At 34.2% G+C, this 18,680-nt stretch overlaps 1 protein-coding gene across 1 annotated transcript; it reads left to right on the plus strand.

Annotated features, from left to right (window-relative positions):
• Positions 1-709: 709 nt before the first annotated feature.
• On the plus strand, positions 710-11,412 carry LOC111417088 (uncharacterized). Its single transcript, XM_071195125.1, has 6 exons — positions 710-823; positions 879-1,157; positions 1,219-1,233; positions 10,657-10,932; positions 11,023-11,037; positions 11,094-11,412. The coding sequence occupies exons 1-6, from the start codon at positions 733-735 to the stop codon at positions 11,372-11,374; spliced, it is 957 nt and encodes a 318-aa protein (XP_071051226.1). The 5' UTR covers positions 710-732; the 3' UTR covers positions 11,375-11,412.
• Positions 11,413-18,680: the final 7,268 nt, after the last annotated feature.

Raw genomic sequence — 18,680 nt, forward strand, 5'->3', positions numbered from 1 at the left:
GAACGGTTTCGAACAAAGAGAAAAATTTCCAACTAGGGCATTACAACTTTTATTTTATATTTTCCTTTTTTTACTCCTCAATATTCTTATTCCTTTCCACCTCAACTCAACCATTAAAAAATTAAAAAGAAAAATCAATACAAATATGATTGTTTAATTCATAAAGATTTTATATTCAAACGTTTAAACCCCCTCAGGATACCTTTACACCGCATTAAGTCTCGTTCACACCCTTGGATTGTGCGTAAACTAAACAACGAGCTTAATAGCGAGTAAAAGGTTCCACTGCTACATCTCCCCTTAAGGGGGATGTATTGGGGAAGCTTTTCCAAGTGCATAGTACGAGGATACGACGAACTATAGAGATTGCAAGGTTGGCACCCGCTTCTGCATTTAGATCAATAATTCCCTTGACGTGTAACGGTGAATGCCTCTTCCACTGTTACGTGATGGCTCGTCAAATGTCTCTAGCATCTGCTACCATGCTCGTTTTGGGGACGATTTTAATAAAGAGTCTCAAGACTCGAAACTTTCCAGTTGAAACGAAACGTGGATAGTTGCCAATAATGGCCAAAAGGATGCTTTATCTTGCGATACTTAAAATAACTTTTTATTTGATTTTTTATTTCATTTCATTATCAGCAATTTTTTTAATCAATTATAAAATAACTTTATCTACTATTCATTGAAGTGCATTAACAAGATTAAATAACAAATTGGAATCGAACTAAAATGAAGCGTTTTCTTCTTGCAATTATTTTAGTGTGTTCTTTTAGCGCCATTACAGCAACTTCGCAGTTTCTTAAAAACGAAGAATGCAAAGGTAAAAATATAAAGCCCAAATTAATTTTTTAACGATCTAATTTAAAATATTTCAGCTACAAATTTAAAAGCGGATTATTACTACGATATATTTCAAATAGTTGTTACGTTTAACTCTCCTCAGGATTGTAACCTCATAAGATTTGTAATAAAATGCTCGATTAATGGTCAAATACACCATATCAATACGGTCGATGAGAACACCGCGGTGGGAGTCATTCAGTTGATAGAACATTTATCTTGCAAAGATGATGTGGAAGTATCTGTTGTGTCTTATGGCGAAGATGATGTCGAACTTGGGGAATCAGATGTTGTGGAAGTGGTAATAAAACCATGTAAGTGTTAATAATAGTATGGAATTGACATTAAAATAATTATTTAATTTTTTGTTTACAGGTAAAGAATGTGAAGGTAAGCGAAATAATACGGTTTGTATTAGACATTGATTTGAGGGTAACAAGAAAATAATCTTGAGAGACGAAGTCTTTCTTCAGTCTAATCCTATGTTTGGCCATCGCGAATGATACACCAATTACAGTGTGTTAATTAATTATCGTACCAGACGTCATCATTGCAAGTATGCAATCAATATCACAGTATGCGTATTGCAATACGCGATTTGCGTATTTGGTTGCATACTTACACTGATGACGTCGGGTACGATAATTAATTAACACACTGTACTTGGTTCTGGCCCCACAAATGCTTTAGTGCTGCCCTCTCGTGCTAGCTCATCTGCTGCTTTATCAAGTAAAGTTGTAGATCTTCTTCTTTCTCAGGGATTAAGATTATATCAACCTGAAAGTGGTTATCATATTCTGGCGCCTCGGCCGCAAGGAGTCTCGACTTTATCGGGTAAAGTTTTAGATCTTTAAGGCCCGTTACTACCAAACCAATGCTATCTGTCAGTTAAGCTATCTATAAGATACAGTTTATCTCGTAGATAACAGGGTCGTGCGTACTACCACCACCATTTATCCCATAGTTAAGAAATCTTTGAGACAATCAAGGAATCTAGGGATTTTTTGGTCTATTATGTTAAATTGATAGCTCTATGTGGTCAAAAGACGAACCACCAGTTTCATCAAAGAAGAATGCGAACATCTTCTTGAATTTGTTATCAAACATAAAAACGTAATAGAAAACAAAAAAAGTGTTGCAGTTACATGACGAGGAAAGCAGAAAGTATGTAAACCTCGTATTATTGTATGTTAAAATGTGATGGTAAACAATAATGGCACAACTAACATGATGAACGACTGAAGATGCCAATTGTACACTCACTCCTGCAAAATCTGCTATGGATAGCAACATGTTACCCATTGCATAAAACCGAAGAGTCAGCAACAAACGGTTTGAAGGAGGTACAGCATTATTACTAAAATGTTGATGAATTTTACATTAAATAATAGCAATCAACAAATTGCTTACGTCATGGATGGAGGTTATATTACATCTTCTATTTGATTCAAAAGGCGATGAAAACTTTTTTTCGAAAGACGAAATCTCGTCATAAATTCAACATCTGAATGAATATTTAAATGGTCAAGTCTACTCCTTATTATCCTTTCGCTTCTTATAGGAAATAATTCATTGATTTCTTCAAAAATTTGTTCTTCATCTCCAATATCGAAGACAGAGGCGGCGCTACTGGGGGGAGCAAGGGGTGCACTGCACCCGGGCGCCGCCTAAAAGGGGGCGCCGGCGTCTTTTTTAATATTTTCTCCAACAATATCTTATCTTTCTTTTGCAGTATTTAGACCTGTCAGCAGTAGCTAGTCTTCAGAAAGCAGTATTTAGTCTCCACAAAGCAATTATAGTCTTTAGAAGGCAGTATTTAGTGTTCCAGACGCTGTATTTAGAAGACCTGTCTTCAGTATCTAGTCTTCAGAAAGCAGTATTTAGTCTTCTAGAAGCAGTATTTAGTCTTCTAGAAGCAGTATCTAGTCTTGTGCCAATATTATGTATGATTTCTCCAACAATATCTTATCTTTCTTTTGCAGTACTTAGACCTGTCACCAGTATCTAGTCTTCAGAAAGCAGTATTTAGTCTCCACAAAGCAATTTTAGTCTTTGGAAAGTAGTATTTAGTGTTCCAGATGCTGTATTTAGACCTGTCGGCAGTATCTAGTCTTCAGAAAGCAGTATTTAATCTTCCAGAGCAGTATCTAGTCTTCAGAAAGCAGTATTTAGTTTTTTAGAAGCATTAGATCTTTTTGGGAGCCTCTTGTTATGTATACGGATCTTGTACCACCCGGTACCTCATTTCTACAGCTATTATTTTGCTTTTCTGCTTATCCTGCATTGGCAAAGTTTCCGTATTGATGATTTCCTGTCCTGTGCAATAAGAAGACAAGTCTATTGGTTTATTGTTCATATTCTTCGCATTCTTTTATTGAACACATAAGTATTGCCATGAAAAATCATGTTTGGTTTATAATCAATTTTTTGTTTTCTCTGAACAGTAATTTCAGACTTCATGTGGACTTTGAACAATGTAATTCCTGTTTTTTGCTGAAGTCTAGTTTATAACTATTGCAATTTCAGACTTTTTCTTGCAAATTAATCTTCTGACCAGAGTATTCCCGACTATTCCCTTCAGTTTGGTTTTCCACCAGTATAATTCTTAAATTTTTGCTGAAGTATGGATTATGATTATTCCAGTCTTTTTTAAGTTTATTTATATTTTTTTGATTATATATATTATGCATTTTTTAATTTTTTTAAGTTAAAATGATTTTATCTAATGTTAATTATTAATAGTTTTTTATTTAAGTTTATATTACTTTTCTTATTTTAACCGAAATAGTAAAACGCTCGTATTTTATACGTCAGTATAAATTCTATTTGAGGTTAGGTATCCGCAGTTATCCCTTAGATAGCAACTTATCCGACACCCAATCCAACGGTTACAGATATTTCAAAAGTTATCCGTTGGATAGCGGTATCTATACGATAAATACAGTGGTAGTAACCAATTTTTAAGCTATCCGATAGATAACGCTATCAGAGACTTTAACTATGAGTGGTAGTAGTGGGCCTTAGCTCGTTACTACCATCTTCTGGTTAAGCTATCTAAGGGATTATTACCAACGTTACGGCTATTTTACGCTCTCTGATTGGCTAGTAGATGGGTTTATCTATAAGATAAATTTAACTAAAAGATGGTAGTAATGGACCTTAGGCTCGTTACTACCATCTTCTGGTTAAGCTATCTAAGGGATTATTACCACGGTTACGGCTATTTTATGCGCTCTGATTGGCTAGTAGATGGGTTTATCTATAAGATAAATTTATCTAAAAGATGGTAGTAATGGACCTTAGGACTTTTACCATCCTCCTGATAAACTATCTAAGGGATAATTACTATGGTTACAGCGGTTTTAAGCGCTCTCATTGGCTAAGAGCCCCAATTTATCTATTGGATAAATTTATCAAGAGGTGGTAATAGTGGGCCTTAACAAATTAAACCGATGCACAGAGAACAAGACGATACCCATCTCAAATTGGTCAATATATTATGGTGCCTCGATAGCAAGCGACCTCGGCTTCAAAGTAGGAAACGCCAAAGTATAACAAAACTGAATAAAATTTTGCAATGAATTTCGAAAATTATGAAAAAGTAACCTTATCAAGTATTATATTCCGGGGTGTTTGACAGCCAGAAACAAAACTGACCTATCCTAACATTTCTTCACGCTATATTTGCTTCATGGTATAATTAGGGTTCAAAAGAAAAGTGGCATTCCTTCACGCTATAATTGATGTTTGAAAAAAAACCTATGGGCGGATTTTGATGCAGAAAAGTTCAAGGATGGAAAACGGACACAAACAATGGAGGGGGGGGAAGAGAAGATGAGATAAGGGAAGATACTATATACATAGCAACTGAAAAGATAACAATGGATGAATTAGGAGAGGCAATGATGAAGATGAAAACAGACAAGGTTTGCGGCAAAGACAAGATAGATACGGAGATGATAAAATATTTGGGAATAAAAGGACATGGATGTAGGAAACAATCTCGAAAGATTGGGAAGATAATATCATCTTACCAATACATAAAAAAGGAAGCTACTCAAACTGTGAAAATTACAGAGCCATATGCCTATCGTCTTCAAGTAACAAATTATACACAAAGATAATAGAAAAAAGGTTAAGAAGAGTAGTGGAAAATAAACTAGATGATGAACAAGCAGCATACAGAGCAAGCAAACAAACAAGATACATGTAATCCAACATATCATCGAAAGAAAAATAGAGGGCAATGAGCTATACCTAATAATCTTGGACCTAAAAGCAGCTTTTGATACGGTTAACCGTAGTATTATATGGAAGTGTCTAGAACAACTAATGGTACCACAAAAACTAACAAAAATAATTGAAAACCTGCACAAGAAAGTCAACAGCTAGTACAAATGAAGGGAGAAACATCAAAAATTTTCGAAATGAGCAAGGGAATAAAACAAGCCCCTTGTTATTTATAATATTAATGGACAGAGTGATAAAAAATACAAGAGCAAGAACAAATAAATATCAAATAATAATAGGATATAAAAGTTTGGAACCAGTAAAAATAGATAATTTACTATATGCCGACGACATAGTGTTGATAGCAGAGAACCATAAAAAGGCAAGAATGTTAGTTGAAATATGGGCAGAAGAAATTAAAAAGATGGGCCTAGAATTGAACGTAAATAAATGTAAAATCGTGTATAATAAATAAAAAGGAAATAAGAAATAACCCAAAAGAAATATGTATTAAAGAACAAAAGATAAAGGAAGTATCATCATATGAGTACTTGGACAGTATAACATCACAAGATGGAAGGATTGATTTAGACATAAATGCAAGAATAAGGAAAACAAACAATGTATATCATACTCTAGACAAAAAAAAATGTACAACGCGGTGGCAGTTTCAAAATTAACATATGCCAGTGAATCATGGACACTCCAAGATAAACAACAAGGAAAGATCACAGCAATGGAAATTAAATTTTTACCGAAAATAGTGGGGAAGACGAAGTGTTATAGGATAAGGAAAGAGGAAATAAGACAAAAGGGATAATCAGCAAAATAGAGAGAAAATAACTAAACTAGTACGTCCATATAATTAGAACAGAACATAACATAATTGTAAAAAAGATATTTGAAGCAAAGAATAAGGATAACAAAAAGAGGAGAAGACCTAGAAAGAAGTGGGAGGAAAGAATAGCAGAATTTGGGAAGAAGAGAGGGAAGACTCTAGCAGATATAAAGGAATTAGCCAGGAACCGGAGGGAGTGGATGAGGTGGATGGAGCAATAGATAAAAGAAGGATCAGAAGAAGAAGAAGAAAACAAAACTGATCTATAACATTTCTTCATTGGGTGTCTTCGCGGAATTGCGGTGTCTTCACGGTATAATTAGGGGTCAAAACAAAACCGACATTTCTTCATGCTATAGTTGGTGTTTGAAAACAAAACTGACCTATCCTAACATTTCTTCACGTTATAATTGTCTATATAATAAATCTATAGTTATTTTACGAAAGCAACCAGCCTAAATTTAGGTTAGCAACCTTTCTTTTGTTAAAAAAAACCGTACAGTAAAACTGGTAGAATCCGATTCATACTAAATTTGCTGCCAGTATATTGCTCCCCCCTCCACTCTCTGTCTGCTCACCAGTCCCCACTGCAAGGTCAAGTTACTGTCTAGTCAGTGTCGATGTAACCACTCTGCTCAGCACTCTTTCACTGTTTCTTCGTCAGTTTTAGTTTTGTGCTTTGAAATGGGTTCTACAGGTTGTGTGAACTCTGCTGATTGTTTATGATACATTTGTGGGATTTATACTGTTAAAAAGCAACAGAAAAACATTAGCTACTTTGTTAAAAAGGTTTACTTTGCCTACTTTGGTATGAAACTGGGGGATGAAGACATACAATGGGCTCCTCACAAAATGTATTCTGTGTATGTTGAAGAACTCAGAGACAATGGTTTCAAGGTAAAAAGAAATCATTTCGTTTCACTATACCTGCAAAGGAGAGAACCTGCAAATCACACTGATGACTGTTACTCTTGCTGTATGCAAGGTTTTAATTTGAAAAATAAATAGAAGATTATCTAAACATTCTTTCAGCTATGTGCTCTGTTCCTCATGGGCCTGATTTACCTGTCCCTTGTCCTCCAGCTACATTTGAAAACATTTTAGATGATGTTAATCAGTTGTTTCAAGGCAATGATGACGGCGACAATGATGGTATTTACGAGCCCACCTACAATGAGCCAAAACTCTTCACGCAGTCGAAACTAAACGATTTGGTTAGAGACTTACGCCTTCCAAAGGATTCACCCGAGGTTTTAGTGTCGAGGTTGAAAGAAAAACATTTATTGGCTCCTGGAACACCCTTCTCTTGATACAGAAGTAGAGAAAAAGAATTTGAGCCTTCTTTCTCTCGAGAGGGTGACCTAGTTTTTTGCACTAATGTTCTTATAATGTTCCTTGGGTGTATCAATATAAAACACGACCACGGAGAACGGAGGATTTTCATTGATTCATCTAAAAGAAGCCTGCAAGCTGTTCTTCTCCACAATGACAACCAATATGCATCTGTACCAGTACGACTTTCAGTTCATTTGAAAGAATGTTATGAGAACCTCGAATTGGTACTTAACACGCTTAAGTACTCTGATCATAAGCTGGACTGTTTGTGAGGACTGTTTGGGAGGAAACAACACTATGTTAAAAAAGAATGGCCAGCAAGAAAAACTTTGGTTCTTGGAGTTAAGAATGTTGAGAAAGAGAGACTAGTAGATCCTAAAAAGATTCTACTTCTGCTACTTCACATCAAGTTGGGACTGATGAAACAATTCGTCAAAGCAATGCCTAAAGAAGGAGAGTTTCAGATATCTCTGTGAGCTGTTTCCCGGCCTCTCTAAGGCAAAAACTTTAAATTTGTTGTACCTGATATACGGAAACTTATGATGGATGCAGGCTTCTTGTTGAAAATTTGAAGACCAGGAAAGGAAAGCATGGAAGTCTTTTAAATAAGTGGAACTGGCTTCCTAGGAAATAAAAAAGACCCAAACTACAAGAATGTTGTTGTCAATCTGTTAAATAACTATAAACTGTTACGCTGCAACATTAGTGTTAAAGTTCATTTCCTTCATTGTCATCAGGACTATTTTCCGGAAAATCTTGGAGCAGTAAGTGAGCAACAAGAAGAACTGTTCCACCAAGATATAAAAGGAATGGAACGCAGATATCAAGGGCGCTGGAACGTTAACATGATGGCTAACTACTGTCGGATGAAAAATCTGAAATCAGTTATTAAAACTAAATCAACTTCAAAAAATATTTTCTTTGCAGGCCTGTGTAATAGTAGCTATCGAAAATTCCATAGAAAGCTTATTGCCAACAGCAAAAAAGAATGTAATAGTAGGTACATATCCAAGGCTGACAATAAGCATGTGGGATATTATCAGAAACAGTAATCGTGTGAAACGGGAAAACTTGCCCAACGACTTAACAGCAACAAATTCCAATGTATTTTTTAGCGATGTAGCAGAAAATATAATATCTACACTACAAACACAAGTTAATGGCTACACTTCTCTTGTACAGCTTGGCGCGATGAGGGGCGACATTTTCAGATTTGAACAGATGACGTTCATCAATGTTCGCGACAAGGGCATCGCCAACCAGTGGGTCAAGGGGGGCAGGACAAGAAAAATGGAAATGGGGGTTGGAAAAATAGCCCCCAAGGAAAAAACAGACCAAATTATTTAAAACATAATTTTCGTAGGTTCTTAGTGAATTGATCAACTATATTATTAATAAAACCCTCAAAGTTCTCAAAAATATGCTTCCTATGCACAGTCATCATGGCAAGACCATTGAGATGACATTTTGCCATAGTGCTTCTAAGCCAGGTTTTTCTTCTCCTCAAGCTGCTATAAGATCGTTGAACAGTATATGTCATGCAGGGTAAAGTGATTAAACCAGCTTCTACGAGGACTTCAAGGGACATGTCTAACATTTAAGCCGCGTGTAATTTAGATAAGGGTGTTTTCTTCAGAAAAGCAAACTTCAAGAGAATTAATAATCGAGTCTAAGTATGGTATTATTAAAAACCTCCGCCACAATTCCTAGGGTACTGACTTCATGTCTTCTCCCAGTCCAAGTTTTTCTGCAACGATAGTAGCGTACCTAATAATTTTATCTGTGAACGAAACTCTAGAAGCTGCTGCATGGAGCTGATAAGCACTTTTTCTAGTCGCACTATTTCCTTCCCGTGACAAGATTTCTAAAGCTTGCATTATAATAGGAAAGTTCTCTTTAAAACTCTAATACTTTTCTGTTTGTCGCTCCACCTTGTTTCGCAAAGCCTGGAAATATTTGGTATCAATTTGCGCCTCAAAATTGCTTCTTGAAAAAATGTAATAATATTTTTGATGGTATCTCAGGAATTCCGGATTTCAGACAGACTATTTAGATCATTAATGACTAAATTTAATTTGTGTGACGAGAAATGAAAGAACAAAGCTTTTTTATATTTTCTGCATAGGATTGCTTGCGCACCACCTTCTTTCCCGAACATCGTCGAACAAAATCCTAAACCCACACATTTGTCCGGATCAAGATCTTCTTCTGCCAAAAACTCATCTATTGCTTTTGCAATACATTTCACATCCACAGCATCAATTTCAATAGTCAATAGTCGCAATTTTTATAACTTGAACACTAAGCTAGAAGTTGTGCGTTGAAGACAGTGTATTTCCTGATTGTTTAAAAGTAACGAACTACAGCTCTATATCTATAGTACCTACATATATTTGGAAAAGTATTCGAGGTAATATTAAAATAACAAATTTATGAACATCTGGAACATAACCAGTTGTTGGTCAATTCAGATTTAGACAAAATAAATCAACCACATTAGCTATTAACGATCTCGTAGAGTATGTTCAATTTTGTTTTGAGAATAAACTTTATGGCCAAGCACAATTCTATGATCTGACGAAAGAGTTTGATTGTGTTAATATTGATTCAGTTAACTTCCTTCGCTCTTACTTATATAACCGTCAACAATCTGTGTCAATTTTTATAGTAATGTCCATAACTTCCTGCATGTTACGTGTTTTTGAACATAGAACTTGCTGATTACTGATGCAATGGAATGAGACAAATGATGGAAAGTCAGCATTAGCACGACACAAAGCAACAAGCGCTTTTTGATTGCCAGTCATGGCTGGAGCTCCATCTGTCGTAATGCATACAAGTTCGTAAAAAACTTATATAAAACTTATAAAAGCATCATATACATCTTTACCACGAGTTTTCTTCTTCAAAGGAATCATTGTCAAAAATTTTTCTTTCGTAGGCATATCAGAAAATACCATACGAATAAAAATACACAACTGAATGGTATCTGCCACATCAGTCGACTCCTCAAACTGCAAAGAAAAATATACACAGTCCATGATATCAGTTTTTAGTTTATTTTCCGAATCCTTACTCATGATTTAGACATGATGATTTAGACACTCATGTTTTGTGAGAACATAAGAACTAAAAAGATTCCAATATGTTAGAATAACTCGATTTTTTGTTATCCAATACAACGATTATTAACCATATTCTTAAAGATAAAGAATTTGATGTATAAATCATTTCTTAATCTTAAAAAATAACATCACAAAGATTTTTTTGTTCATAGCTTCGGTTCTGATTACGACAAAAGGATGAAATAGCAATCATTTCAAAGCTTAATTAACATACAATATTATAGCTTTAATTGATAATAATTGATACATTTAAGTTAATCAACCAAATCTTTTAAAATATTTCAGCCGAAATTACTGGTATAGAATATGACGGGCGTTCTCAATTAATTCTTTCAATTATTCCTCCGCAATCGATTTGTGATGAAGCTGCAAGCATCAAACTAAAAAGTTATATCGATGATGACACCACTATTCATGGTAATATTTACATCGAGGATACAGTGGGAATTATTTCATTATCGGAACCGTTAAGTTGCGAATCTGATATTAAAGTAACGATAGAAACTTACGATGTAAATGATTTGATCGTTGTTGAGTCACATATGAAAAAACTACTTCGATGTAAGAGTTGTTTGAATTTACAATTACGTTAAATTAATTTTGCATTTTTGTTTTGGGTTGCTTCGATATCTTTTCGACATTTTGATAAAGGTGATCCTTGCAAAGGTAAGAAATCAAAATATTAATTATTATAAAATATTTTATGATGTCTCATATTGCAGCTTCAATTAACGGCGTGGCTTATGATGGTAACTTGAACATTTTCGTTTCAATTACCTCATCAGGATCGGATTGTTTAGCAACGACTTTAAGAGTAAAATGTAAAATTGATGGTGAAATTATTTATGGTGATACAATCGTAGATAACATCGCAGGAATAATTTCTTTATCTGAAAAGTTATTATGTGAGAACAACGTTGTGGTGTCAATTGTAGTCTATGGTAAAAATGATTTAGAACTTTGGGAATCAAATGCAATAAAAGTACGAATTTTTGATTGTTAATGTTAAAAATTAATAAATTCTCTAAGATATTTAACGAATTAATTAACTAATGTGTGTTATATATCATTTTTTACATCTTCAACCAGGTATAAAGATTTCTTCATTTTCATATAACCTTTCATAAATAACACTTTAAAATTTCCTTTAAAGTTTACATGTCATTTTATCGTTTTTACATTATACTAGAAGCAAGCTAAACTTCTCGATTTTTTTGTAAATAATTTTCATAATGTAACCTATTATGTGTTTTATATCGTTTTAAAGAGGAATCCTTCAGCTTTAATGTGGTATAAAAATTATTCCTTCAGTTTCACAAATAACCCTTCCAAGAAATTTTAACGTTTAGATGTCAAATCATCGTTTTTACGTTACGCTAAATAACACACTTAACTTCTCGATTTTTTACAAATAATTTTCATAATCTAAAATAATATGTGTCATATACCGTTTTAAACAAGAATCCTTTATCTTCAATTTGATACAAAGCTCATTTCTTCATTTTCATAAATAACCCTTCCAGGAAATTTTAAAGTTCAGATGTCAAATTATCGTTTTCATTATGCTAATTGGCAAGCTTCATTTCTTAATTTTTTTGTACATAATTTTCATAATCTAACCTATTATGTGTTATATATCGTTTTAAAGAGGAATCCTTCATCTTCAATCTGGTATGAATATCATTGTTACATTTTCATAAATAACCCTTCAAGGAAACTTTAAAGTTCAGATGTTATATATTCGTTTTTACATTACGCTAAATAACAAGCTAAACTTCTCGATTTTTTTGTAAATAATTTTTATAATCTAACCTAATAAGTGTTATATACCGTTTTAAAGAGGAACCCTTCATCTTCAATCTGGTATAAAGGTCATTTCTTCAGTTTCATAAATAACCCTTCCAGGAAATTTTAAAGTTCAGATGTCAAATTATCGTTTTCATTATGCTAGTCAGCAAGCTTAATTTCTTAATTTTTTTGTAAATAATTTTCATAATCTAACCTATTATGTGTTATATATCGTTTTAAAGAGGAATACTTCATCTTCAATCTGGTATGAATATCATTGTTACATTTTCATAAATAACCCTTCAAGGAAACTTTAAAGTTCAGATGTTATATATTCGTTTTTACATTACGCTAAATAACAAGCTTAACTTCTCGATTTTTTTGTAAATAATTTTTATGATCTAACCTAATAGGTGTTATATACCGTTTTAAAGAGGAACCCTTCATCTTCAATCTGGTATAAAGGTTATTTCTTCAGTTTCATAAATAACCCTTCCAGGAAATTTTTAAGTTCAGATGTCAAATTATCGCTTTCATTATGCTAATTGGCAAGCTTAATTTCTTAATTTTTTTGTAAATAATTTTCATAATCTAACGTATTATGTGTTATATATCGTTTTAAAGAGGAATCCTTCATCTTCAATCTGGTATCAATATCATTGTTACATTTTCATAAATAACCCTTCAAGGAAACTTTAAAGTTCAGATGTTATATATTCGTTTTTACATTACGCTAAATAACAAGCTAAACTTCTCGATTTTTTTGTAAATAATTTTTATTATCTAACCTAATAAGTGTTATATACCGTTTTAAAGAGGAACCCTTCATCTTCAATCTGGTATAAAGGTCATTTCTTCAGTGTCATAAATAACCCTTCCAGGAAATTTTAAAGTTCAGATGTCAAATTATCGTTTCCATTATGCTAATTGGCAAGCTTAATTTCTTAATTTTTTTGTAAATAATTTTCATAATCTAACCTATTATGTGTTATATATCGTTTTAAAGAGGAATCTTTCGTCTTGAATCTAGTATAAAGATCATTTCTTAATTTTCCTAAATAACCCTTCCAGGAAATTTTAAAGTTTACATGTCACACTATCGTTTTTATATCATGTGCAAAAACAAGCTTAATTTCTCGATTTTTTTGGAAATAATTGTTATAATCTAACCTATTATGTGTTATATATCGTTTTAAAGAGGAATCCTTCATCTTCAATCTGGTATAAAGGTCATTTCTTCAGTTTCATAAATAATCCTTCCAATGGAAGTTTAAAGTTTAGATGTCAATTTATCGTTTTTACGTTATGCTAAATAACAATCTTAACTTCCCGATTTTTTTATAAATAATTCTTATAATCTAACCTAATATGTGTTATAGATCGTTTTAAAGAGGTGTCCCTCATCTTCAATTTGGTATAATGCTTATTTCTTAATTTTCATAAATAACCCTTCCAGGAAATTTTAAAATTTAGATGTCACTTTCTAGTTTTTATATTATGCGAAAAAACAAGCTTATCTTCTCGATGTTTTTGTAAATAATTTTTATAATCTAACCTAATAAGTGTTATACATCGTTTTAAAGAGGAATCCTTCCTGTTCAATCTGGTATAAAGATCATTTTATAATTTTCATAAATAACCCTTCCAGGAAGTTTTAAAAGTTTGTATCTCAAATTATCGTTTTTCATTATGCTAATTAACAAGCTTAACTTTTTTGTAAATTCTTTAGAAATCAAATGCAACAAAAGTATAAATTTTTGATTGTTAAAGTTAAAAATTAATAAATTTCCTAAAACATTAAACGAATTAATTAACTTTTCGTAATCAGTGACGCATCAACGTTGATTTCGATTTCAAAGTAAAACCCCGACTTCCTCTTTCCTGACCAAAAACGAACCCAATTGCTAACTTTGAGTAATTTCCTGGGATGGATCTCATTACATCTACCGCCACCGAAGTTGCGTAATTGAACAAACGTAAAAGTAATTAAATGCCCAACTCCGTAGGAACACAACAAAAACCGTTGAACAACCGTCGAGTGAGGAATTCCAACTCGAAATGATGGCGTAAATATCTTAATTAATTCGACGTGTTTTAAGGAAAAATAAAAAGTGAAATAAATAAGTGTTAATGTTATTGAATCGGTTTCAATCAGTGATCCATCAACCTCAGACCGTCCGAAAGGAAATGGATGTGACCTTATCTTCAATTGGTTCGACCGGGCAGGACCTATTTTTCACCATCTAGATACAAATCGAAAGTGCCCCGTCTTAGAAATCGGCCTTCCACGAACGGAATGAACGGAAACCCTTTTCTCGCTTTTCTCCACCGCGTAAAGAGAGGGCGAAATCTCGTTCGCTGAGAAATCCATTCGAAACTGATTGAAATTCTATGTAGGTAATACATTTGTTAACCGACATTCCAATTTTAACTGTTTAGATTGTGTTTATTCCTTCACATACATGCAAATACGATTATTTTATTGGCGGTTTTAACAAAATTCATTGAATTACTAAAAAAAGGGTAATATATTATGTGGGTTGTTGTAACGTGGGTATTTTTGGGGTAAAAAACAAGAACTTTGGCACCAATCTCGCACGTGAACATATTTTGGGGTCCGCGACAGGAAACTTTTCCCATTACGAACTCTTCGAGATGGTGAAATACGAAGAAAACGTGAAGCACGTCTGGTTGATATTTGTGGGGGAAATGTGGCAATTTTTTTTGTACAAAAAAGATTTGAATAAGTTTAGACAATATATTTTTCAAATTTAATTATCTCAGATCCGACAAGAACATAACGAGAAACTCGGAGAAGATATTTTACATCATATTGATCAAAGGGAATTCTTTAAATTAAATCTCCAATTGAATTCTCCCAAACGGTTAGGATTTAAGAAACATCAAATGGTTGTCAAAGAGTACTTTGACCTCTTAAAAATGTTTTGGAAGAAAATGGTCTTATCTATATATCATTTTCAACATGGATGAAACAGGTTTACAACTTATCAACAAACCTGCAAAAGTAGTTGCCTTGAAAGGTTCTAAGAATGTGACTTCTGTTACTTCGGGAGAAAAAGGTGTAACCATCTCAGTATTGACATGTTTAAAGGGAGAAGGTACATTCTTGCCACCTTTTTGCATAATAAAAGGAAAGAATCTAAAGTAGGAGTGTTGTGACGATTTGCCACTTGAAGCTGAAGTAAAGACATCTCCAAAGTGTGGCTATGTAAATAGTGATTTCTTTTTTTATTGAATGAAAACCCATTTTATACCAAGAAAACCAGCAGGAAACGTACTCCTCCTTCTAGGTGGACACACATCGCATACTAGCTGTGTTGAAATGCTGGAGTTCGCAGAAAAAAATGAAATAATTTTGATGAATATTCCTCCCCATACCAGTCATTGGCTTCAGCCGTTAGATCAAGTTTTCTTCAAGTCTTTAAAAATGAACCACTATTCTGTTTGCTCCAACTACATGAAGATTACCTGGATGGGGTTTAGTACGCTACTTAGCCTAGCTTGGGGTAAGTCAGCAAACGTAGATAATGGGATTATGAACCTAATGCGATACCAAACTCTTCTTTCTAAAAACTATATGACCAGTGTCGCTGTTGCTGGTCCTACTTGCTCAATTAACGATAGTAATTCAGGTATTTCAAGAAGCTATGAGCATGTTGCTGTGCCTGGATAGCCTGAACGATACGAAGATATATCTGAAAATGTAACCCCCTCGAAGTTATTGGACAAAATACATCCAGTACCTTGTGTCAATAAAGTATAGACTCTGAAAAAGAAGGGTCAAACTATAGCAACTGTTTTAAGCTCTCCGGAACATATAATTGTCCCTAAAAAGAAAAAAGAAGAAATGAAGGAAGACAGGGAGAAAATTAAGAAAGACAGAGAGGAAAAGAAAAAAGAGAGGGAGAACAAGAAGTTAGAGGGAAAAAGTGAGAATAAGAAGCAATCCATTAATAAAAGGAAGAGAATGCAAAAGAAGAAAGTATTTCCGTCATCCTACACAATTTGCAACGATAATCTTTATGAAGGTGACTGCGATGATGATTATTCTCGTTCCATCCAACCTCTAGATAGTGTCGGAATTGATTCTCAGGAGACCTGGGTACTTGTCTTAGTCGCCGACCTATCATATCCCAGACATGTTCAATCGGCGACAAATGCAGGCCAGGGCAAAATATGCAATCCAACCTGCTCCAAGAACCTTCTTGTAACCAGAGCAGTATGGGGTCTTGCATTATCATGTTGAAAAGTGGCATTCTGCAACGTCTGCATGAAAGGTACTAACACCGGTTCCAGAACGTCGTCGATGTAACTACGTGCATTTAATGTGCCTGGAATGAAGTAAGGGGTTGCCTTCGTCCAGCACATATCGCCTCCCAAACCATAACCCCAGGTGTTAAGGCTGTGTGTCGTCTTTGAACGAACTCCAAATTCACCCATAAACAAAACCTTGATTCATCACTGAAGACGATGTCATTCCATTGATGAAGCCACCCTTGCCGTTCTTGACACCATGCAAGTCTGGCTGCTTTATGGGGAGGTTTTAATGGAAACCGAAGGTAAGGACGGTATGAATGAAGCCCAAAGGAAGAAATTCTTCCGTAAACAGTTGCCATCGACAAGCGTCGATTCAAAGCTCTCGTCCAATCCACAGCAATCGCCCTTGTTTTTTGGAATCGATCCCTGGTAGCCATCCGCCTAAGCAGTCGGTCTTCACGTGCGCTGCTCCTTCGGGCGGATCTTCAAGCAGGACGGCGCCTCTGAATACCTTCTTCGGACCATAAAGACCATATCCCAGCAATTGTAGTGTGGTCCCGATTCAGCCTTCTCTCAATCTCTAGGAAAGAATGACCTATCAAAGTCATTGATATGGGCAAAATTTCAACAACGTCGCACTGGGGGCATTACAAGGCGTCTACTTGACAGTTTGACAATGAAATAAAGCGACATTTTGTGGGCAGAAATTCATTGATTGCTAGGAAGAAAATATTGAAAGTTGGAGATAACAATGGTACAGGAAACATAACAGATGAGTTTTTTCGGCGGAAACTTTCATCGTTTCTTATTTGATAATAAAACATTATTTTGCCGAAGTTTCAAAATTGTAGTTTGAATTTTAGTGGGTGGTGGATTTCATATGAAAGTGAACCATTAAATTCACTTATCCATTTTTAAATAATTTATTACTCTATATTAATCACTTTGCAAGCGTTTGTAACTTTATACTTTGAAATAAACAATGTTAATACTTTTGATAACCTGTATTTCTTGCGTAACACCCTGATTTAGTAACGTATACCAGCGGTCCATCAATCCCTAGGAAGTGGTCCATCGAAATCGAGTACCCCCGGGATAGATGAACCCCCGAGCTAAAAAAAATCATAACTTCAAGTGTGATTAATGTAACAGCTGTAGACGTACTTACAATTGTTTAAGGTCATATATACAGAGCGTTCAACAATGATTGTAAGGTGTTTGAATTTCCCGCTTTTGCGTTTAATTTTTAAGGCTGGTATGAGAAAACTAATAAGCATAGGCGTATCATAGGAACAATTTCGAAGGCATTAAAAAATTTATGAAGTTAAAAACTTTATGTTTAAAATTTATCAATGTGTAACTTTATTAACAAAATTTAAAAATGTGTATGAAATCAATTGATATTTGTTCACATTTTGTTATAATAAATGTTGAAACTTGTTAACTCGAAAGCAATTAAAACATACCACGCCACTGATTGTTAAAAATACGTCGAAAACATCAGCCGGCACCAACGTTGCTTGTCAAATGTTACTAAAAGTCAAGCGCGCCAAATTCAAACATCTTACAATCTTTGTTGAACGCTCTGTACATATTATAAAAATATATACTGAATCCTAGACATTAGAAAGTTTCGGAAAAAATGGATTTAAAAAAACATGGTCCAACTATCCTGGACTTACCCTATTTTGTACATGTATGGACTACAAAAAAGCAACTCAAACAATACTTTTTAGAGCAATGTATACAACGATATCTTGACTGAGTGGTCTTGGTTTCCGCTTGTTTCCTGTCAGTTTTTGCAAGTCTCTCGTAACAAATAACACATCTACGACTGTTCTTAGTACCCACGTCTTCTAAAACATGCTCGGTGCGTGGTTTTAGTGCTGGGTTGTGAAAAACGTCCAATTTAGTTAGCTTCCAAATAAGATCTTCTTTGAATTGCGTTATTGACATTTTTTCATTTACAACTTCTTGATGCAAAATATGCGCATTCACCAAACCAACACCCAAAATTAGGTCAATGGCCAGTTTTCTATACCATTTTACCCCTCTACGTAAAGAAGTTCTGTATGTCTTCATTTGGTCAGATAAATCAATCGCTGGTTTTGGATTTTCTTTGCCGTAATGAGTGACTGTTTTCAGTTCAACGGTGTGCTTTGTGCTGAGGGTGCAAACATCACGTTTATCTTTCTACTTTTCAATGACTACACCTGTGTTGCTTTCTGCTAGAACAGTTTCTC

Source organism: Onthophagus taurus, chromosome 3 (assembly GCF_036711975.1).
Source record: "Onthophagus taurus isolate NC chromosome 3, IU_Otau_3.0, whole genome shotgun sequence".
NCBI classification, from domain to species: domain Eukaryota; kingdom Metazoa; phylum Arthropoda; class Insecta; order Coleoptera; family Scarabaeidae; genus Onthophagus; species Onthophagus taurus.